This window comes from Hoplias malabaricus, chromosome X2 (assembly GCF_029633855.1).
Source record: "Hoplias malabaricus isolate fHopMal1 chromosome X2, fHopMal1.hap1, whole genome shotgun sequence".
Lineage (NCBI taxonomy): Eukaryota > Metazoa > Chordata > Actinopteri > Characiformes > Erythrinidae > Hoplias > Hoplias malabaricus.
In genome coordinates this window covers 48,782,703-48,806,938 of record NC_089819.1, presented here as the reverse complement: position 1 = coordinate 48,806,938, position 24,236 = coordinate 48,782,703, and the positions used below count along the sequence as shown (strand labels likewise).

The following is a 24,236-nucleotide window of genomic DNA, read 5'->3' as shown; positions in this document are numbered from 1 at the left end:
TGTTGCTCTGCATACTTTGTTTGCCTCTTTGTTCTTCAGCAATCAGGTCCCTTTGAAAATCACAACAGAGCAGGTATTTTTTGAGGTGGTGGATCATTCTCAGCAGTGACACTAATGTAGCGTTGGTACGAGTGGATCAGACACAGACGCTACAACAAATTAATGCAATTTATTTAAGATTTAAAATAAACATAACATTATTCGTTTTATTATTTTTGATCATTTTAGTTTCTTTAGAATATTATTTTTAATATGTATAAAATTATTTTTATACATATATTTAAATATATTTAAATGTTTATATTTTATAACTAACCTCTTAAGACATTTATTTTGGAAGACAATCTGGCGTTGTTCCGATTCAATTCCGACACTGCTACACCTGCTACCGTGCTGGATGCGCTGCCGTTGGCGGCTCTGGTAGTGTACTATATTAGCCGTACTATAAAGTGCGCTAGTGTGTGCTTTGGAACGCAGCCCGTGGCTCTTTTTTCGGTTGTCCATCTTGTACAGTAAGCTGCCTTGTTGTTGGAGAACTTGGTGTCGTTAGAGGCTCCAGAGAGCTTCGCCAGCGCCTTCAAATCCAGGTAAATTGCTGGAACGGCTGAAGACATCTGTAATATTTCGTTTGCGGCAACTGAACTGTGTCACGTTTAAGGGCAAAACATTATTAAGTGTGGCAAAAGTGGGCTTGTTCCGTTTAGCATTGCTTTCTTTTATTTATTTTCCTTTTACTTAGCTAGCAAATTGCTAACTATATCTGCTAACTACATTTAATGCGGATTTGTTCGTGGTGACCGGTTGAGTTTACATAAGCGTGTATGTTAGCTCTGTTTAATAGATGTTAACTTAGCATAATTTAGCTTTGGCTTAGCTAGCCAGTCTTGTTCTGACAGTCCCGGCAGATAAAAGTTGGGTTCTTTTTCGCGCAGTTTAAGGTGGAATTGTGAATTCGAATAGAAACCAAATTCAGCTGCGTGTTTAAAGTTTCAGTGTAGTTGTTTTTAGTCTTCCCCTGTTAGACTAATTATCAGTATAGGCTTAAATAGCAAGAATAGCGCAATGATTAACAAATTCTGAAGTTGTTTACCGTTAAATAGATGCCTCCTTGTTGGGTATATGGCTATTTGACCTAGGTTTACCAATACCACATTAGAAGCCAGTTCTTTCTTTGACATTAAGACTTCACTAAAGTGATAGGCACACACAGAGGCCGTGGTTTTAATATATAGATACCCGATGGTTTCCTTTAACAACCGTGGGCTAGACCTGCAGTCCCAGTATAACATGTCTATTATATTTTTGAGGTGGTTATCAACATAGACTCGTTGCCCTTCCACATGATTGTTCCTTCACCTGTGGGTTGTTCCACAAAGCACTATTTAATAGTTAGCCAGGTAACTTGGGCCCAGAGATGAGGACTGTAAAAAAAGGAATGTCTCTCAGCTCTTTTCCTATTTGACACACTTAACCTGAAGCATGCGTTTATCTGGTTAAAGTTCTGATAGTTCTGGTTTGTGGACTACATGTTTGCTGGGTCACTTACACCATTGGGAATAGAAACCTGGGAGTTTATTTTCCAAAAGGGAAACTATTTAACTGTTACCATTAGAAATCAACAGTTTTATGTTTTATGTCAAATTAGAATCAAAGCAGAAGCACAAAGAATTAATAAAAGATCACAAAAATCCAACGTGAATAATACATTGTGATAATAATCCTTTAGGAAGACCTAAAACATATCACCTGAACAATCACCTATTAAAGACCGTTTACAAGTTCACCAGAACATAGTGTATCAGGTTATTTTTTTAAGCAGTGAACATTACTTTATGCAGGTGCCTTCCTGCAGTTGACACTGGAATATGCATCTTCAGACGCACACTAATTGTACACAATGAAACTGGCTATTGTAGGAAAAAGTAGCCCCGTCTCCTCCTTAAATCACTCCAGAGTGGATAATTCTTTAGAAATAGGGAATTGTCTACTGTACAGGTAGTAAAGGTGAGATTGGTGCGATTCTCCATTGTTTGTTAAGGCTGATCAGACCATCATGATACATGATACCGAACTGAATTTAGTTTGTTTTTGATTTGCTGATTTGTTTAGTTAATAAAGTTATATCTTAATATTGTTTGTGTGTGTCTGACCCTAGCCAGCATTTCAAAATTTCTTTATTTGGCATGTTTTATGACACCTCTGATGATACTGTTTGCCTATAGCTAATCATAAGCTAACATATTGCAAATTCATGAATTGGCAGGAAATAAAGCAGCAACAAGCAGCAGCTAATACAGAACAAATGGAGGAAAATCAAGTGTTAAATCCAAGATACATTAGCGGGATTGTGCTGAATGGCAGTAATGCTCTTGTAGCATAGCTCTGCTGTCTTAACTATTCTTTCATTAATGTGTTTTTTTTTTCTGTGCGAAACATTTACTGAGAGCATGTTTGATGTGTAAAATGCTGTTTTTTGAAGCCAAGTATGATAAACTAAATGCTGATTAACTGGTTACTCAGGCTTTTTCTGTGTCCCAAATCTCTTTCTGCTCCCTACATAGTGCACTATGTGAGTTACATAAATTTGTTTATTCACCTAAATACATCAGTGTATGTCCAGTGTGCTGTTGTGTACACATGGCTGATTCCCATGTCTTGTTCTTAAACAAATTATCTAGTTTGGTGCAGCAGCCAGTGTTTTCTAACTAGAATGGTGCACAGTCTGAAGATTTTGACAGTCATTGTTACAGTTTAACAGAGGAGCTCTGCCTTAATGACTGGGCAGTTACTATTATAATCATACACAAGATAAGACGTAAAAGATCCTATGCCAATCCATTAGAGCTTCACACAGGGCCAACCACACTCTCTTCCTACCTGCAGCCACCAAAACTCCTGTTGAATCCTAAACCTCAACACTAAGGTTGCTGTACCACTAGCTAATTACATATGACATAGGGGCTGTCAATCTGTTTGCTGGCATCGAAGCCTACATACTAGAATCGTAAATGTAGACCACAAACACTGTTGTCTCCTCCATTAAATACAAATCTCATAAGCGAAAGAGGGCGCTATAACTAAAATGACTCCCAACTGTGTTCATTCTTTAACATTAATGCAGTCAATCACTCAGCAGTTTTTAGCATTCAAGTCCACCCACTGCACTTTGTGAGGTAGTGACACTTCAGCTACATAGCGGTCTTTTAAAGCTTCTGGGTAAGAATTAATTTAATATAGTTTCTTTAATTTTACTTTGTGTTGGTTATGGTTTCTACTTCTGTTTTACTCCTGTGGCGTCCGGTGTATCAAGCAGCGTGTAGTGCTTTTAAGGTCCTATTGAATGGGAAATGGTGTTTTTTTTTGTATCGAGCGAGATATGGGCTTATATGTATGATTAATTTACATGCAATTTTTGGTTTATTTTAACCGTTCCTCATTTTCCTGTTGTTGGAAAACTGGGTTTTTGAAAATATCTCTTTCATTGGACAGCAAATGTATATGATTGGATTCCTACATGCCCCTCATAGTTGTAGCTGTTTACTTTGACATGGTCGTTTTTGACTTGTTGCAATATAAGGGCTAATTATAGAGTTGTAAATGGGTGTTTGAATCATTGTTTTGTCATTATTCACACTGATCAAAGTCAAATGCCTATATAGACATATGAGAACTGTTTAAAATGCTGAACACGTGTACTTTATGGCACTTTTTTAAAGTGGATTGTGGCGATAGGGAGTTAAATTTTGTGTTAAAACCGGCACAGATGGGTGCTTTTCTTGAGCCCTCTTTCCACTTCCAGCCTGGTCATAAGGTTATTGAGCTGCGTTTCTAGGGGAAATGATGAAAACCATTGGTCTTGAGTGAGTCATATAGTCACATGGAACTGGGCTGCATTCTTAGCTTTGAATCATACATTGCCTACAGTAATATGCTGTAAGTCTGTATGTAGTGAAAACCTCTTCCTGTGAATACTCATGATAGAACCACTAGATGTGGGTACAGAATAGGAAGAGACCACTTCCTAAAACATCCTGCAGTTTAACTTTCACCTATTTTCTTTGTGCCTGTACTTTGTGGTCATTGTTTGTGGCTCAGTGTGGTATGGGATTTTCATGGAAGATTTTTTATACTTTTCGAGTATGCAAGATCATGATGTAATTACTTATGGCCCAGGTATGTGAATTTGACTAATGGAAGTGCTGCTAATAATAATGATAATAATAATAATAATAATAATAATAATAATAAAACTCTAACTAGCAGAACTTTTAAACTTCAAGGTTATATATAATACAGACCCCTGTAATAGTAGTAATCACACATTGCAAGTAGCCATATAACTTTCCATATGAGAGAACAGACCCCAGTTTTTAATAAGTTTTTTGAATAAATAGGATATTTGGTCATATTTTGCCATGAGACTATCTTTCATAACTGATAAATAAAAATTTCCTCTTCATTGATTTTACTGGATCTGTGAGCTCCTGACCTCACTTGAGTGATAAAATGATTAGCATGTGAAGCCATATGCTAATGCAAGATGCATTCCATTAGTTATACACATCCAAACATATGTCATACTGTTGCTGAAAAGATGTTTACTTTCAGTGCTCTATGCATGCTTAACTATATATTGATGAAAATATGCAGTTGCATATCAATTTACCTATTGATATACAGTACCCATCAAAAGTTTGGAAACAGACATTCAGGTTTCTTTTGTTTTGGGCCATTTTCCACTTATTGTGAATATGCAGTACCATTCAAAATTTGGACATTTTTTCATTCAATGTTTATTATTCTCTACATTGTAAAGGAACGTTGGAACTATGATGGAACACATGGAATTATGTAGTAACCAAAAAAGTGTAAAACAAACTAGAATATGTTTTATACTTTAGATTCTTCAAAGTAGCCACCTTTTGCTTCGATGACAGCTTCTTGGTGTTCTCTTAGTCAGCGTCATGATGTCGTCACCTGGAATGGTTTTCAGTGAACAGTTGTGGCCTCGTCAAGAGTTAATTTGTAGAACTCCTCGCTGCCTTTGTGTTTGAGACCATAACTTGTGTTGTGCAGAGGTAGGGGCTGGTACACAGTTCTATACAGTGAATAGCCCAATTCCACCAATGACTAATGTAATGATGTGTCCAAACTTTTGATGGGTACTGTATGGAACAGATAACGTTCACATTTTATGGACATTGATTACCCCAAAATTGCAGTTTGAAAGAGGGAAATTTGTAAATTGCGAAAGCTGTGATTTTATCATAGCCTATTTTTATTCTCAGCAATTCTCTGTAAATCTGCAAAATTGTAGCTTTTTGAAGGAAAATTATCTTTTATGGATACAGTTGCTGCTTTGCTGTTGCTTTAGAATTTTAAAGAAATAAATGAAAATGGGAACTCATGTTACAGTAGACACTGTAAATTTGTAACCTTGCCATTGAGTTGTAATGTGTGCAGGTGTCTTGACAGAGGCAGTTTGCAACCAAACGTATTTGCTCAAATACAACATTCACATACCTTTTATTGGAACTGATTTTGAGAGGTGTAGGTGGTGAACCTGTCATGTCACATCAAAAGACTTTAATAACTTTTTTTAATTCAGCTGGAAGGTATGTTGCTTCCAGCTGCAGTGTGTGGTAAGAGATGACCTGTCTTTTGATCTGTCATATGTAGTTTATTGACCAAAGGTAACAATCCACTGATAAGTTGTACAGAACATTGGACTTAGAAGGTTTAGGTGAGGTTATTTTAGGTTGGTTTCAGTGTGCGTTTGACGAAGCAGCAGTTCTGATGGTCAGGTTGTCTTTCTTTCTGTTTTCATGTTTTTGGGGTTTGTTTTCCCTGATGTTTAACTAAAAAGCAATAGGATCCTTATTTTGATACTGATTTTGGGTATTAAGACAAAATTTAATGGTTTAAATTATCCAAATTATAATATGACAAACTTAAATATAATCACTTGCCAATTTACTGTACTTTGGCAAAACTAAATGGAGACTTTTGAGCTCTGAAATTGCTCTTTCAGTTTTTCACTAGAGCTGTGGAATAAATGTAGCTAACCAATGATGGATGCTTACTGCTATTATCAGTGACACATAAGTTTCACTTACATGTTACATGTAGGTACAACCTTGTAGCTCCAGAGTCAATCAATAAGCAAACTTCAGACACCAAATTAATCTTAGTTAATTTACAATATTTGGAGAACTTTTTCTTTTTTTTTTTTTTAATGAGATTAAGTCTAGATAAGCGTTCTTATGTTGGAGCATTAAGCTCCAAAGAGGATGTCGTGTCATCTGCTGTGTTGAATTACAGCTTGTGGCAACTTCAGACAGTGACATAACCTGGACTTCGACCTGTTTGTGGCTGGTTGTGAAGGCATTCAAAGTGTGATGCAACACCAGGCACAGCTGGGAGAAGGAGCAAACTGAGAAAGAGAACAGAACTAATAGAAAGCAAAGGCATAGCCCTTGCATGTGTGGTTATCCCAAAGGGTCAGATACAGACCCTTTCTTTCACAGCTGCCTCTTTTAGACAGTTTAGTATTTTGTTCAGTTCAGGAGCCGTATGTGAACGTACTGAAGTTTTATACTTTTTAATTCATTGCTGAAAACAGACATTTTACTAATTGTGTCACATCTCTGACAAATCAATTTGTTTTATAAGTAAAATTAAACAAATAAATGATTTATGTTGTACGATGAATACTGTCAAATCTGTTTAATGTTATTTGAAGATGTACACCCTTTAACCATAATGTTATGACTACCTCTTTGTTTCTACACCTCACTTGATTATTCTCTCAACTCCATTGTCCACACAGGAGCACTGTGATTTTTACAGTTACAAACTGTAGTCCATCGGTTGCAGTGATTGATGTGGTGCTGGTGTGTTAATATGTGTTGTGCTGGTACAAGTGGATCAAACATATTGCTGCAAGAGGTGTTCCACTGATGGAAAAACTAGACAACGACCAATACAAACTGTGCAGCAGCAGATGAGCTACTCTCTCTACATCTACAAGGTGGACCAGGCAGGGTTTAAAAATTTCAGTAGCGGTATTGTGTCTGATCCACTCACATAAGAGCACAACACACTTTCGCATATCACCACCATATCAGTGTCACCACAGCGCTGAGAATGACCCACCCACCAAATTATACCTGCTCTGTGGTGGATGTCTGAGTGTCCTGACCATTGAAGAACAGGGTGAACGTGAGCAAACAACGTATGCAGGGCAACAGGTGGACTACAGTTTGTAATTATAGAACTGCAAAGTGCTCCTGTCTGGTCAATGGACCAGGGTTTTTTTAGTACAGGAATAGGTGATTTATTGGGGAAAATGGCCTGAAAGTGATAATAAATAAATAAATAAATAAAGAAGCGCCTTGTGCATAGAATTCTACAGGGATTTCACAGCCATGTTAACGACCGATAGTAACCTCTGTGTCTATTTCTCTCCCTCCCTTTCTCGTTCTGTTCCCTTTACTTTTTCTCACTCCCTTTGTTTTACTTTCACCCTGCTAAGATCCTGCTGAAGCTCTGCTTTGTTGTTAGACCCATACGTCTTTAAAACTTAGACCTATTTTTTATTCCTTTGCTTCTGTCTTTCTTTCTTTCTCTCATTCTCTCTCTTATTCTCTTCCTGTTTCTGGGCCTTTCTGTCTTTTTAAAGCTGGGACAAGAAAACGTTCTCAGGAGTGGAGTTTGCCCTGACAGAGTCCAGAGCGTTGAAGAGGATAAACAGCATCACCTGCTAGCAACATGCATAGCACGATGGACAGGCAATAACAAAGAGTTACAGCAGGGGTATGTGTCACTCTTAATCATAACTGCATTAATCACTGAGGCACCCAAACTGAAATTCACTTCATTTTTATTGCTCGCTGCCGCCAGTGCAGTTTATGCTTGTTTGGTGAATACACAGAAATTGCAATGATTTGGCCGAAATCACAATTTCATTACCCCAAATGCAGTGTGGTTAGTCAAGATGTGCTGTCTTTGTTTTCGCATAAAACTGTTGTAGTTTAGAAACAAAGGAAAATGAATGCTAACAGGTTAGCGCTGGGCAAAATGACTCATCTCAATCTTATCACACATTATGTTTAATTGTTACGTTATAAAAGTCACACATTGTTAGAAATGACTAGGAATATTTATATTGACTTAATTAAAGAAAGATTCAGTTTTTCTGGAAAATTCTTTTGTTGAGGAGTCCTTCAGGGATGTTAAATATTAATGGAGTAATCTTATGGTGGTTTTTCCACTGCATGGTAGCTCGGCTTGGCTAGACTTCTTTGTTTTCCCCTGTTCACGCCTGCTCCCAAGCAAGCAAAATGGGGACCACACACAATGTCTAAACCTTACAGAATGCTGATTGACCAAAGAGACATGTCCACACAGTGAAATGCATGCCTGCAGGCTAGCTGCTTATAAGATTTTCAAGCAACAGCAGCTCATAAAAGTGCAGAGTGTGGTTTTGAAGAGGTTCAAATGCTCCTTGGATTGGTGGCCGACAAAAGAATCCAGCAAGAGCTAGATGGAGCAACAAGGAATTGAAAAAACTACACTGACCTGTCTGAACTTGGGAGCGAAGCTGTTTTCAATGTACAATAGTGTGCATGCACAGTGAGTAAACAATGCTTAACTTGGCCCAATGAAATTGACCACATTTCAGGGCAGAGGGCCTCTATTGGGGAAAAACCAACCAGGTACCAAGTGAGTAGAGTCAAGTAGAGCAGGTACCATGTAATGGAAAGTGCCATTACTGACTTTAATTTCTCTACGTTGGGGGTAAGGGAATCTGGGATTTATGTTTAAAACACAGATGGCACACTGTTATTTGCTATACAGAATGAGCAGGGAATTGACCCCTTTTAAAGCCCCTCAAAATACATTTTTAAATTATTTTTTTTGTTATGATTCTAAACTTGGGTGTTATGTGAAAGGTAAAGCAAAGTTTAAATAAATAAAAAAAATATATATGATGAATCTCTCCTCAAAAATGACCAGTTGTGCTCTCCTCTGGCAGTCAATGGGCAGTCCTAAAAGTGGGTAATGCTGATGTCAGTATTACCCTGACCAATCACAGAGTAGCAGCAGGGAAGGCAGACCCACTTGATCGGCGTGTTTAACGGCGTATCACAGGAGATAACAGATTTACTTGGCTGGGGCACAGAGCAGAGTAGCAGTGGGAAAGGAAGACCCACTCGATTGGCAGTACAGCGGTGATAGTCACCACACTGGGCCGGTGGGTACAGCAAAGTAGCAGCGGGGATAAAAGCCTCAGACACACACAAAATAAAAGACATCCATAGGTTCACACATGAAGGGCTGTATAATGCGGGTTCTACCCGCCTGTGCCATTTTATTGTGTATCTTGTGAAAAATGACAACTGCAGTTCAGAGTAAACCCCAGGAAAAAATAGTGACTGCTCTGTCTCGAGGCTGTGTAGCCAAGGTAACGCATTCTGTTCTCCAGTGAAAGAGAGCTGTCAGTCACGCAAGGTCATTAGTATTGGACCATGCCCACACCGTTCTCAGAGAGGATCTTGGTAGTTTTTGAGGAGAGATTTATCATATTTCTGTTTTGTGTTGTTTTTCATTTAAACTTTGCTGGACACTTAACACACAAGTTTAGAATTAGACGAAAAAACACGATTTCAAAATGGGTTCCCAGGGGCTTTACGTTTTTTTCAAATTGTTTTGCAAGTGGTGCTAAAATGAGTCTTCATGCAACACTCGGACTTAAAATATATTTTATCAAGCCCTATATCAACATAGTTAAAAACCAATGCTTTAGAAATCAGACAGAATATCTGATTCATGTCATGACAATTGTTTTGCTTTGGGGGGTTTTCGCCCCCAAGGTGTTACTTTTGAAAATAAAATATTAGAATCCTAGGAAGACGTTAGACCACATGTTAGAATATTTCTGGCTAATACTTGAGGTTTTACGCTCCATTTGCTGGAAGTTTGTTGAGCATGGAGATGCTTCAGAGCCTTTCTTTTTTTATATGGGGTACATATTATTTATACATAAAAATTTACATTGTACCCAAGGATTCCGAGTATGCTCCGGACACACCGTGACCCTGAATTGGATAAACAGTTACAGACAATAAATGAATATATAAAAACATGTGTACCAAAAACAGACAAATAATGGAGATACATGCACATGCATTCATTTGTTCTGTTTTTGTTTTGTATCAAAATATGTGTGAGAGTTTTGGTCACCATTTAAAGATGGTGATTTTTATTTTAGAGATTGTGAACTTAGCATATTAATACTTATTTTTTTGGAGTGGGTGTTTGTCACTCATTTTTAGTACTATGCAAAATTTACCAGAAAAATAACCAAAGAGTGGGAAAATGTTTGAATTTTTTGTTACAAGAACTTGTTACACAATAACACTTTATGAAATATTTGTACACCTAATATATTTGTGAAAATGATACATTTACATTTCACAAAACCATCTTGTGTGACACATATTTATTGTCATGTCTTATATCTGACACCTTCCTTACATCTCTATTTTTAGCTGCAACCATTTGGGATTTACTTTCTACCTTCCTCTTTTTAGTTTGCTGATAATACTCTCTTCATTCTTTCTAATGTATTTCCATTCAATGAATTTCTTAATGTGCTTGCTGTAATGAATTTACTCTCTTGTAAAAGGAATAGTAATTACACACTCAGCAAAAAGTTTAGAAATTACTTCAGTTTGAGGCAGTTTCTAACTTTCATTTCCCATTTGTCAACAAGGTGTTGATGCAGCAGACTGAGTTAGTTTGAAAATGTGCTGGTTCATTGACATATAGAGGGTGTGTGCTTGGGGGATGGCTTACAACTGTGTGCACAGCAACAGATTCCCACGCTACTGAAAGAATGACTCTGCAGCATAGGTCCAGCTTTCGATAAAAGTTACTCATGTTTATTGAACCATTGTCTCATTGGTCAAGTTGTGCTTACTTATGACAATGCTCTTCAGTTCATTGCAGTGTTCAGTGGAGAGGTCAGCTGGGTTTATTGGTTTGTACCACAAAACCTTGGGTGTCTTTTGAGGTTGTATTTTGCAACCAAGGAGCCTGTGATCATGTTCCATTATTTTGATGTTGTTGGCAATGTATGGCATTTTAATTTCACAAATATTTAGTGTCATATAGTTCCCATGATATTTTGCAGTAGAGAGGGGCAATATTTCTGTGTGTGTGTGTGTGTGTGTGTGTGTATGTGTATAGGTATGAAACCTTTAGGAAATTCTAAACTACTCAGTGTCAACAAGCACTTGTCAAGCTTTCAGCTGAAATATAAACAATAACTAAGAATATGTTAGTAATAGATTGTGCAAACTATTCATTTATACAGAGCACAATAGCACATACTTGTGGAGCAGTGCTTAAAAATACTTTGTGATTTCAGTGTTATGTTTTGTTTTTTTTCCCCCTCTCCCCTCATCTTTCTCCCATTTTAGTGAATGCTTCCTCATGGTTTCCAAGCTCTTCTGTCTGTTTTCATGCTGGAAATAAGTTTCACACCCAACCCCAGCTCTGCCCGTAGAAAACAAAGTGGTTTGGCCCAAGAAATGCAAATCAAAACAGCTTCTTAAGGAGCAATGAAGGGAGGGCCACATTTGCCCTGCTGCTGAATTTCCAACTTCAGCCTATCACACACCTTTTTTAAATGTGATTTTGTGAGGAATAGCACCCCTTGTGGTGCAGTTCCTTACCATGAGGGGGACTATGTGAGTGAATTGCAAGCTAGACCCATGAAGTGCTTTGTGTGATACACTGAACCTCACAACTCTCTTGAAAACTGTGTTCACGTTGTCATTATGAATTCTTGTTGTTTAACAGGCTACTCCACATTTTCAGTGTTCATTTTCTAAGGCTTTCACAAGCCTGTGAATGTTCTCTTAATAAACACTGCAGTAATGAGAGGGAGAATAATGTATCTTCAATGTCAATATGTAATTTTTTATTTTTATGTAAAAACACTTATGCATCATGAGTAAATATCTACACTATTTACAGGCATTGCCTTTGTTACATTGTCTGTCAAAGCTGCCCAAAAAACAATGGGGGCCCTTAATGCAAGTTAATGCAGCCAATGGCTGCCGTTCTTTTATTTAGTTTTTAGGTAAATCAGTTGATACATTTATATTCAACTTTATTACCAACAAGCAATAATGTGATATAAAATATTTGCTGTTTTAAATGTAAGTCAAGAGAATTCTGGGGGTTCCTTTGGTACAGAATTTTATCTCTTATTAGCTCATTTGTTGATCATTTTTCCTGTGTTTTTTAGGCACAGTCTTGGTCCGTTATGACAAGCTGCTGTGCAGAAGATGACCACCCTTTCTGCGGCTGATATCAGTGATGTTGGTCATGGTAAGAGCCATTTTACATTCAACCAGTTCATTTGTTGTAGGTCTTCAGAAAGTTCCCATTTGTATCATACTGCCATTATTGATCGTCTTTTTAATTTTTTTTATACTTTTAATTGTGGCCTTCCTTGCCTTCCTTGTCCTTGCCTTCTTTCCCTGTAGAAGATAAAACTTTGTGCTGAATAAGTGTGTGTGTCTGTGTGTGTGTGTGTGTGTGTGTGGCTGTGTTCCCCAGCAGGGGAGAGTCTGGGCTATGTCAGTAAGGAAGGTTCTTCAGTAGCAGAAGTGAAACATGAGGTTTACTCTTCTCCAAGTCAGTCCGCTTCATTCTCCAGTTCTCCTAACGAGCTGAGTGACACACTGCCCATGGAACCCAGTGACATTAAACTGGATCACTCCACTGACCCACCAGCGCCAGGTATGTTGGGTTTGTGTATGTTCATAGGTTTGGTAGAAGCTTGTGTATTTGTATATTTATGACACACATAAATTAATGATATCTGCATTAATGCATACTGTTACCTGTTTACTTTTTCTTAGAGGCAATGTAGCATATTTTAGCATAGCTAGTTTAATCTTGAAATTTTAAAAAGCTAAGCAATGTAACAAGGTTATTGTGGGCGCATTATGTTTGTAGGAGTGTATGTTTAGGAGATGGTGGATAGGGGTAGGAATGTGAGTCATAATGGGAAGAAAGATCTAATAGCAAAGGTGAACTTGCTTCGCAGGTGCTGCTTTAAGTATGTGACTCTCAACACCGATGATAAGTGTTGAGGGTCTGATAAGTGACATAATACAAATAACCAGATCCTGGAATTAAAACCACCCTGAACGTGTATGACATGTCCCATCATTTTATTGTACATTTACACCTTACTTGTGATTAATAGGACTTTCTTTTTTATTTCAAACTTCAACTTGGTGTAGTTTGACCTCAAGTTGGGTTTTTACAAAAATACTGATCAGCAGTTCTCAAAAATTATTACAGCATAAATTTTTCTTTTCCCAGAGAAGGTACGTGTTAAATATGATTGTTTTTAATCTTTCTTCTAAATAATAAACATTATCAACAATAGTCATCAACACATTTCAACCATTTCCTGCGTCCCAGCTTCATTCTTCAAATGCCATGAGGGTACTGAAAGTGCACTAGACATTCATAGATTTGAGTTTTGTGGGCATCTGATGCAGGTATTTTATATTTTTATGGACAAAAGATGATACCTATGCATAAACATGATGATAAATTGTTCATATATGATATCTGTGGATCAGTATTAAATGTAGTAAAGGAATTATATTTTGGAGGCTTGCAATAGCACTAAAATGAATAAAATACATCATTAATGTCTCTTTGAAATGACAAAAATCCAAAATCTATTATTTTAGTTATTGAAAGGAAAATGGATCCTTTATATACACAACATTGCGTTTTTAATTGCAGTAATCACTACATAAGCCCCTTTGTCCTCACAAGGTAAAATGATCGGCCTCATTTTACACAGTGATGTTTAGACAAATCCTGGAATTTGTCTTTAAAAAAGATTAATTTAAAACGAAAACAGTAATAAAAAGTAATATTATAATTAAATTTGTATAATTAATCAAGTACATATCTTCCAATAACAAGGAGCTATTGGAGATTCCCAGTGCAGCAAGATTCTTCCAAGAACTAATTGTGATATGAATGCCATAATATTTAATTGTTTAAATAAATAAGCATTGTGCGGTCCAATACTTTTCCAAAGCTTTATCTCCATGTCTGTAATAATTAATCTAATATTTTACAGGAATTTCAAGAGGTATATCCATAAATCAGTTAGTTTTTAATAGGTCCAAAATGTGTCAAATAAACTGGAGACTCACATATATCAAAAGCCTCTGAGCAAAAAAAGAAAATGTATGTCATAATAGAGTAATGTAAATTCACATTACTACTTTAAACTGTATTACTCTTAAGTGGCCACAAAAAGTGGAGGATACAGTGAGATAAACTTGACTCCTACCATTCCTTAGAAAATTCAGTTTTCAGCTCTATCTCCTAAATTACATTCAGAATTTCTTAAGCCAAAAACATAGTCTAGTATCATGAATTGCATAGTTTATTGACTGTTTCAGTACAAATTGTTAGTTTGTTTTGCTGTCTGTCAACTTTTTGGCAACATTAGTTATTTTATAAAATGTATCTGTCTATGCAGAGGGCCAACCGGTGAAGAGGAAGAAGGGCCCTGCTCCCAAAATGCTGGGCAACGAGGTGTGTAGTGTGTGTGGGGATAAGGCCTCTGGCTTCCACTATAATGTGCTAAGCTGTGAGGGCTGTAAGGGTTTCTTTAGACGTAGTGTGATTAAAGGAGCACAGTACGTCTGCAAGAACTCAGGCCGCTGTGAGATGGACATGTACATGCGCCGCAAGTGCCAGCAATGCCGGTTGCGCAAGTGCAGGGAGGCTGGCATGCTGGAACAATGTGAGTGTTTTCTCTTCTTATCCTAAATTGAAATCAGTAATGGGGCTTTTCCGCTGCATGGCATCAGCACGGCTCAGCACGCTTTTTCACTACCACAGATCCCCCAAAATATGTAAGAGATGACATTGCAAATCCCTGTCTCTAACGGGAATTGCAGGTTTTGAAATCCACAACAACAGTGGCACTAACATTAGGCATTGTTTACCTGTTGCATATTCATGTTATTTATTTATTTATTTTTTGGATTGCACAGGGACTAAATAGTACCCACTACTAGAGAGCGTCTACCAGATTTGACTAGTGGAAAAGCAAAAGTGCTGAGCCAAGTTGAGATGAATTTCCATGCAGTGGAAAAGTGCCATTTCTTAGTAGATCATGCACTTTGTGTTGAAACTGTTTATCCCCTTTAAATTGTACTTTTAATAAATAATCATTACATTTTTAGCATTCCTATTTCTCTGATTTTCTGAATTCTCTGAATAGTTAACCTGCTGAATATTTTTTCATAACTTCACAGAAACAATCAGTTTAAAAACTGTCTGCTCTGTCTCCATAAATGGACTGTATTGATTGGAGGATGAAGAGAACATTTAAAAATTATATGAAAAAAAAAAAAAAGAATTATTGAAAAGCAATTAAACATTTTTCTGTGACTGCCATAGAAATACCATGAAAACCAGTAACAAATCTTTAGACATGTATTTACATTTACCAATTTTGGAATATGGTCTGCATGCACGCCCACAAATGACCTGATTACCCATAGGTGTATGGTTATCTCTTCATTTCCTCAGGTGTGCTCTCTGAGGAGCAGATTCGTCTGAAGAAGATGAAGAAGCAGCATGAGGAAGAAGCAGCTCGGAGTTCGGCAGTGGCTACGCCCAGCCCTGCACCCGATGTGGTCCCATTGGCTCCTGAACAACAGGAAATGATTGAGAAGCTTGTGGCCATGCAGAAACAGTGCAACAAACGCTCCTTCATTGACCGGCTCAAAGTCACTGTAAGTGGCTCCTGTTCTTTACTTTAGATCATTCAAACCGACCAAAATTAATATCATATGCGATGTGGATCGTAATACGTGTTTCAAAATAGTCATTAAAAGCATGCTTTAAGTCTGATTTTTGGCAAGCGTCAAATACGTTATTTTCTTGATGTAAATTGTCTATACAGTGGTAGATTTTACTGTACTTTACTGTAACTATCTATCCTTTTCTTGTGCTCCATCTCTTTCAAAATTCACTCACTAACACACAAACACAGCATCTTTCTTCTCTTACCTCACTTATCTGTTACAAATGAGTTGAAACTGGAATATGAAGTTGTTTTTGAGCCATGAGCTGTGCTGAATTAACATTAATTTATTTCATTAACGTTTTTGTGTCTTAGCTTCGTGTTCAAATCTAAAACTCACCCTAAAACAAACTTTTACTCTGCATATGAAGATGATCTAATTCAAAAATCATCAAAACTCCTCTAAGATACTGTAATAAAGTTTAAAAAACCTGTTTATTCAACTTAACCAGTTTGTCATGCATACCACACTACATTTTTTTTCTCTCCCAAGTGTACAAGGATGTAGTAGCATTTTAACTTGTGATTAATTATAATTAATCACAGAATATTGTTCTGATTAACATGATGAACCTTTCTTAGTTGATTAAAGCCAATAATATATTTATGGATTCTTTCCATTCACTTTGCAAAGATTTGCTTTTTTAATTGCTAGGGTTTCCTAATTTAACAGAATTTTTATCAGCAGATGTATGGAAACATTTATGTACTCCTGATAACATGGCACAGTAGTTGATTTTCTAAATGAGAATTAGTACTATTAAGAATATATTAGTGCATATTTTATGCACAGTTACTGTTTATTAGCTGAATTTATCATGCTGGTGAAAACAAACTAAATCAACATCCATGGTGGCCTCGGCAAAGTTATGGCAAATTTTATCAATGTGTGAATGTTTGCAAATAAATAGAAATTATACAATGAAATCTGTAGATATAAAAATAAATAAATAGATAAGAGTATGTCTTTTTAATTATTTTTATTTATTTATTTATTTATTTATTTTAGTAAGATTATATAATCAACTCCACACTTTAATTCAAATGTTAATATTTTGGGGACAAGGAATAACGGAATAATGGATTTCTTTTTCTTTTTTCCCCCCCCCTCACATCCTAGCCGTGGCCACAGAGTCAAGACCCACAGAACCGGGAAGTGCGACAGCAGCGCTTTGCTCATTTCACTGAGCTGGCAATCATGTCAGTGCAGGAGATCGTAGACTTTGCTAAACAACTGCCTGGCTTCCTGGAGCTCACACGCGAGGACCAGATTGCCCTGCTCAAGACCTCTACCATAGAGGTCTGTGTTCAGCATTCTTAAATAACCTTATCACCTTTACATGCACCTGTGGCCTAAAAGATTGTTTGGTCTGTGTCTGACAATTTTTAAGTTAATGTTTTATGCCCCCTAGTGGTGCCAACGGTTCACTGCAATATCACTTTCTGACGAAGCTGCCTGCATTTCTTACAGCTTTTATAATATTCTTATTTAGATCATGCTGCTAGAGACATCACGGCGCTACAACCCAGCAATAGAGAGCATCACTTTCCTTTCTCCGGACTTCAGCTACAACAAGGATGACTTTGCCAAAGCAGGTGCAGATACTAATGAATACACTGTCCAAAGTATAATAGTTATGGATAATGACTGAATTTGCTTTTATAAGTCACTGATCTAAGTATGTATCATTAATAATGTAACATTTAATCCAGATTTTCATCATGAAAATGAATTGGTTGATATGCTGATTATGCCTGTGACCTGAAGTCTTAAAATGAACGCTGGCTTTGCCAACAGGGCTGCAGATCGAGTTCATCAACCCCATCTTTGAGTTCTCTAAAGGCATGAATGACCTGCACCTGGACGAGGCAGAATATGCACTGCTTATTGCCATCAACATCTTCTCAGCAGGTCAGCGTCCCATGCAGAGAATGGTCCACACAAATCTTGAAAACAAAATTAAACATCTGGCTTCAGCTTATTTAATAAAATTTAATACATTTTGCACAGCTTTGTGGTACTTTCTGATTAAAATACTATTTAACAACAAATGCATCTAAAATGTTATTAAAAAGAAAGCAATGTTTAAATCTGTCATTAATGTCTCTTAACCATAGCCATATACGCTAGCCCTAAGAGTGTGAGTTTCTTCTATGTATTTCAGCAACAGTGTGAACTAAGTCACCTCAGCCTGCGACAGACTGCTGTGTTTTTATTTCCACTTAAAATGCAGCTGAGAAGACAACAACCCCATTCAGCTACACAGACAAACCTTAGGGGGGTTTGCATTGTACTGTAACATTGTACTGTACATTAACCAAACAGTTTTTTGCATGGTTAAATATTAAAGACAAAATTATTGAAATTCTCTGTAATATACAAATGTGTATTCTTTATAAACAAGTACATGACCCAGTTCGCTCACTGTGTAATAATATCTTAGATATTTTATTTTAGTTTCCTTACGAACATTTGATTGTATGATGCCTGTCAGTAGGGTGTTTTCTGCTGACACAGCATTTCATTAAGCCATGTTTTCTCTTCAGAACACGTTTAAAAAAACGCATGTCCAACAACAGTACAGTGCAGTTTTAAAGATCTGAGAAACTTGAGTCTGTTTTACTGCTAGCTTGAGGTTTCCCTTGCTAGTGGTATACTGCCGAACATCTGCTCTGTGCCTCACTGTCCTTCCTCTTAGACACTACTGTACTCTTGTAATAAATATATATATGCTGTTAGTGTCAGACACTCTGGATTTCTAACTTCCCCCTCACAGTTTTTGTGTGTATGTGTGCGGACACTTGTGTTTTCAGACCGACCCAATGTGCAGGATCATGATTTAGTGGAGAAGCTCCAGCAACCGTACGTGGATGCACTGCATTCATACATCAGGATAAAGAGACCCAATGTAAGTCAGCTTTAAGGAAAGGAGCTAAATGTATTCATGTATTAAATGCATGACTCTGTCTTATTTTTCTATATTAGAGCTCCACTTGCCTTTTTACAACATTCATAATATCAGCTTCATCCTCATGTAACAGAGAAATGTGATATCCATCCGTCCCTCCCCCATTTTGATACTGCTTTTTATTTCCTATAATCTGTAAGTTTACTTACTTGGAAAAAAGGTAATTTAGTGAAGTTAGATGTAGTAATAAACAGGTTATAGGCAATATAAATGTTTGCGAACCACATTTTTATTTCTTTTGAAGCTTTGCGCATATATAACATCACTTATTTTCTCTGTCACTTCAGTATTCAGCTTTGGATTTCTTCTCAATTTCTTCTTCTTCAATTTCTTCTCAATTGGATTTCTTCTCAATTATCACCAGTTATCCGTTTATATACCCATTATACCTGGGTATACCTGGTCAGCCCTACTTTAGTCTAGTGTTGGTATAAGAAACCTTATGAATGATCATGTCTTGTCTTGTCCCATCTGCTCTACAGGATCACCTGATGTTCCCGCGCATGCTTATGAAACTGGTGAGCCTGCGCACTCTCAGCAGTGTGCATTCTGAGCAGGTCTTTGCCCTCCGCCTGCAGGACAAAAAACTTCCGCCTCTTCTCTCTGAAATCTGGGATGTCCATGAGTAAAGCACTGACCACACCCCCAGGACAGAGTCATGCAGAATCAGGGCTATAATGACAGAGGGGTTGTGGTGAGCAATGCCTCACAATGTCCTTCAGGCCCAAGATGACACTTGCTCTGTAAGTGATTCAACCTTGAGTAGCCTGGTTTTATCTTCCTATTTACTTACATTTGTACTCTCCTGTGCAGGATACAGTGGTCAGTGGTCTGCCTTTTCAGAATGAGCTCTCTCTTGACTGTGTGGCCAGGTGAGGCTTTGGGAGTGCTTATGCCAAGCCTCTGTAAATTACTTTGATGATACTGGGTTTCCCAGCAGCGACGCTCTAGGATATAGAGGTTATGAACCCAGAAATATGCTCACTGGAATAAATGGCTACAAAGGACTTGATATAAGGTGGTTGTCTCTGTTTTTATTTCATGTTTTGATTACCAAAAGCTCTAAGCAGGTCTTGGCAATGGTTCCTGGTCTTCACTGAAATAATTCTCTGGTTTTTTGTTGTTGGTTTTTAGCATTTGCCATGGCCACATTTCCACTGTCAGAACTTGGAGCCTAAATGTTGTATACCAACAAGTCCATAGCTGCTTTGCTTGATCTGTCATTTGATCCAAATTAAAGCAGATCCAGGTATTAACTTTGTTAGCAAGGATTTAACAAAGTTAATGGATAGTCACAATAAAGGACATGTCTGTACTCCAAAACTATCTTTCTTTCTTGCACTTTGGAGAGAAAATACTGTTTTAATATTTCTAGGGAGCAGTGCTCCGAAACCTTTTTGTTTTTCTTTTTTTTTTTTTTTTTCTCTCTCTTCCATTATGCCCCTTCTACACTGTGGGTTTTGCTTTAATGTAAATTCTATGAGCTCTTTATACTTTAGGGGTGTTCTGAATTAGTAAAGAATTATGGTGGAGGTGTCCTTGGAGGTGTTTATATATGTTTTCAAGGTATGTATTGTAGCCAAATGTAATTCTTGAATGTCACCTCAGCTTGGTTATTGTGAAATGTATTGTGAGTGTAATAATCCTAGAATGTTGTATGTAAAAGGGGCAATATCGCATTTTTCAAACCTTCGTTCCAAGTTGTTGCAGTGAAAATGTGGCTAATGTGTCAGGATTCTGAACTGACTAAAAGGTTAGTATGCCAGAGGAGCTCACACTTGGTGTTCCTACTTGATGAAGTCACGCATTTAAAACTTTCGTACCTGCTTCTTTATTCATTTACTGATGTAAACATGACATTTTTGTAGAGGGCTTGGGCATACATATATTTTAATGACTGCTACATACAATCTCATGTTCACAGTTTACAGTGTGAAAGTGATTGTGAACAAAATGCAATCCATGGTTCATATTACAAGAAAAATAGGCCAGTGAGCCTCTTACAGGGATTGGCAGGAGTCACTGGACCTGTCATACTAAGTTTGCTGCTCAAATGTTTCTAAGGCTGGCAAGAAACTGTGTGAAATTATCTAACCATTTTAATTGAGCCTGGTTTTCAACTAGGTCCATTCACTGCTATTAACAGTTTATCATTATTCTTTGTAAGTTAGCTCGTAGGCATAGTGATCGCTCTATGGAAGAGGGGCATCTCCAGTTGTTTGCTGTCAACCTGTCTTCTAGAAAGGTTTATATTTTCTGTTTTTTAACTAAAACATGTTCTGTTATTGTTGCAACTCAGATCAGAATCATACAGTGTAATGGGTCTTCCAAACCAGGGGTTAAATTTGGTTTTTAGAGACATTTTCACATATTCTTTTATGCTTAATGCAGTCTTAGTTCTGAACCCAAACTCTGATAGCTTTGTATGTGATCTCTGTATTCTCACTGTTGTTAACCACTGCTATTTATACCAATCAAAAAAGCTTGCAGGGTAGTTTCTGTCAACCACTTCAGCTCATCCTGGCCACCAAAAGTCAGTTAGTGGTCCTTTCAAATTGAATTTGATATTTATAAACTTATTTGTAGTTGCATTATTATGCATTGCAGCTTGGTAGGGAATTCCATACTCTACCCCCACAAAATACCAACAACATGGAAAGACAATAACCTCAAAGTAGCTAGTGTACAGTAGTCAGTGAGGTTATTAGTTATATCAGGCACCTTATTGTGGTGAACACGAGCTTGGAAATTGGCCTAGAACCAAATGAATGGCAGTTCTGTAAAATATTACCATATTAATCTTGTAATTACTATTCAGGATTTTTATTTGGCTTGTAGAGTTAACTCCAGATAATTGACATGCTTTTAACTCAAAGTAGTCACTTTTGTTCATTTTTAAACCTCAGTCTGGAGCTGATGACACCATGCTGTGTTATTAGTGAGCTTATATACTGTACATTTAAAGGATGAGCTTGCCATCGTTGGACACTTTGTTGTCATATAGCAGCACTAAAATAGATTGCAGTTTGCATTGATTCCTGCTGGAATTATCACTGAATAAGGACATTTTGAAACAGCACTACTTTGTGGCTGAATAATGATTGATGCAGTTGATGTTGATAATGTAGTATTTGACAAAACCAAGAATATAATGTTTACATTATAGATTTATACTGTCAGATTATATAATTTACATAATTTCAGTAACAATATATTTAAGCCTCTCATTTTTCCTTAAAATATGCCCTGAAGACCTGATGCTTTTATTTTCTGCTTGCTCTGAAATAGTATATGTTTTAAGGTTTTAAAATTTGTTGAAAATTGTTGAATTCAGCAGTGCTTATTGACTTCCCATGGTTTAAACTAGATCCCTTTCGATTGACATGATAAACATTAGGCCTGCAACCATTCTTGTATGTTAAATATGACAGCAGTGGAAAGTTATTAGCAAAGAACAACAGTGTTTGCTCATCCTAATCGGATTTGGAGCATATTAGTACATACTTTAAGGTGGTGAATGCTTCTAAAGTGTACAAGTGGATTTGTATAATCGGATGATTTTTCATAAAACCATTCATTTGCCATTTATATTGTTTTTCTAGCCCATGACAGTGGAAACGTATTCAGGTATAACAGAAATGATCACCTTCCAGCTAAATCAAAGTGTGTTTGCAGCATCTGTTTGCATTTTACTTTCTTCCAATCCACATTAATAATCATGTTGGTTTTTAACAGATTGCTAATGTACCAGGCAAGCGTTAACTGCAGAATTGATTGTATTAATTTATTTTGTAATGCCCTGCTGGGTGGACGTTTTACTCTTAATTAATCTGACCTCCTTTGATGTGGCATCAAATGATGGTGACATAGGAATGCAAACATATGTTTTAACGCCTTAAGTCCTTGAATAAACTGCTTTATATGTATAAATTAAATTCTGAAAAAAATTGTATTGTTCTGCCAGAGTATATATATATATATATATATGATATTTGTTGAAAAGCTGAAAAATATAGATAACTAAACACCTCAACTATTCTTTATACAGAAATATATTGACCTGAAACATGGAACATGGCTCATTGTCTGTCTTTTTATTCTTCTGCAGTTTTTAATATTGATTGAGTTTACCTTGTAAATAAATTTTCAATTCAAAACATTGCCTGCTTTTTGTTTTTTGACTCTGCTTACAATCACAATTTAATGCAAATCAATTTAGGTTAAATTCTAGCAAGAAAATACTATACAGGGGGTCCTCGACTTACAACGTTTATTCGTTCCTAGGTCGCGTTGTAAACCGATTTTCGGTGTAAGTCGGAACATACGTACACACTGTACGTAAATAACATACTGTAAGCACTTATCCTATCCTAACACCTATCCTCCTCGGTCCCGAGCCACGTAACCGTGTATTCTTCCGCCGCGCACACCAAACACGAAGTTCACGTTACGACGCAAAACCACTTAAGTCGAAACAAGGCTTTATACAGTAAATGGGAGATGTGTCGTAACCACGAAACATCGTAACTCGGGACTGACGTAACCCGAAGACCTCCTGTAGTTACATTGCATTTTTTTTTTTTTTTTAATGGCACAAAATTGTGAATTGTGTATTGTATGGTGAAACTGCTTAAAGCAATTTCCATATGTGCAACATTTTGTATAATTATACAACAGGATGGTTCACATGAAAACTGAACACACTGAATTTTTTATTTTATTTATTTATGCAGACATTTTTAAAATTCTGTACTGTAGGTTTAAACGGTAATATTAGGATTATTTTGCTATAGGCATATATACTGAATGTATCTTTTAGTCAAACTTTGGTGAAAAATATTAGCTATTCATCAGTGATTTAAAAATGTCCACAGGATGTTCATTGTGTATTTTTGCTCCAATTCTGTTAGTAGAATTTTCAAGATGAACGTGTTTGTTTTATTCTGTAATATCTTAAAATTCTTCTACCTTCAGCCGTTCCTGTCAGGGGTCGCCACAGCGGGTCATCCGATCTGCATTATTGATTTGGTACAATTTTACGCCGGATGTTCTGACACAACCCTCATTTATTCGGACTTTGGGACCAGAACTACAACGCAATGCATTCCAGTTGCTAGGTACACACACTCACCTATTTACAGTTTTCAGAGTCACAAATCCACCTACCAACGTGTTTTTGGACTGTGGGAGGAATCCCACACGGACATGGGGAGAACACACCAAACACCAATCACACACAGCTGGGCTCGAATCTGTAATATGTTACAATTGATGAGTCAAAATGACTTTAGTGAGACAAAACAAATGCTACTTACAACTACCAGTTAATATTG

General features: G+C 36.9%; 1 protein-coding gene across 6 annotated transcripts; it reads left to right on the top strand.

The window, feature by feature from the left end:
* Positions 1–449: 449 nt before the first annotated feature.
* On the top strand, positions 450–22,991 carry LOC136676789 (oxysterols receptor LXR-alpha-like). 6 transcript variants are annotated; one of them, XM_066654010.1, is made up of 11 exons: positions 450–587; positions 7,682–7,815; positions 12,320–12,402; positions 12,634–12,816; positions 14,597–14,863; positions 15,658–15,863; positions 17,055–17,234; positions 17,428–17,530; positions 17,733–17,846; positions 18,749–18,843; positions 19,386–22,991. In XM_066654010.1, exons 3-11 carry the CDS (start codon positions 12,360–12,362, stop codon positions 19,530–19,532), a joined length of 1,338 nt encoding a protein of 445 aa, XP_066510107.1. In that variant the 5' UTR covers positions 450–587; positions 7,682–7,815; positions 12,320–12,359; the 3' UTR covers positions 19,533–22,991. The 6 variants fall into 6 exon arrangements, with proteins under 6 accessions (XP_066510107.1, XP_066510109.1, XP_066510106.1 ...); XM_066654012.1 differs by having other exon boundaries at positions 7,535–7,815; positions 12,637–12,816; XM_066654009.1 differs by having other exon boundaries at positions 7,535–7,815.
* Positions 22,992–24,236: the final 1,245 nt, after the last annotated feature.

Bases quoted from the DNA above. Each gene is read 5' to 3' on its own strand.
- LOC136676789 (XM_066654010.1), top strand. From the start codon at position 12,360: ATGACCACCCTTTCTGCGGCTGATATCAGTGATGTTGGTCATG. The intron at 14,864-15,657 runs GTGAGTGTTTTC...TCATTTCCTCAG, and splicing joins GGCTGGCATGCTGGAACAAT to GTGTGCTCTCTGAGGAGCAG. The intron at 18,844-19,385 runs GTAAGTCAGCTT...TCTGCTCTACAG, and splicing joins TCAGGATAAAGAGACCCAAT to GATCACCTGATGTTCCCGCG.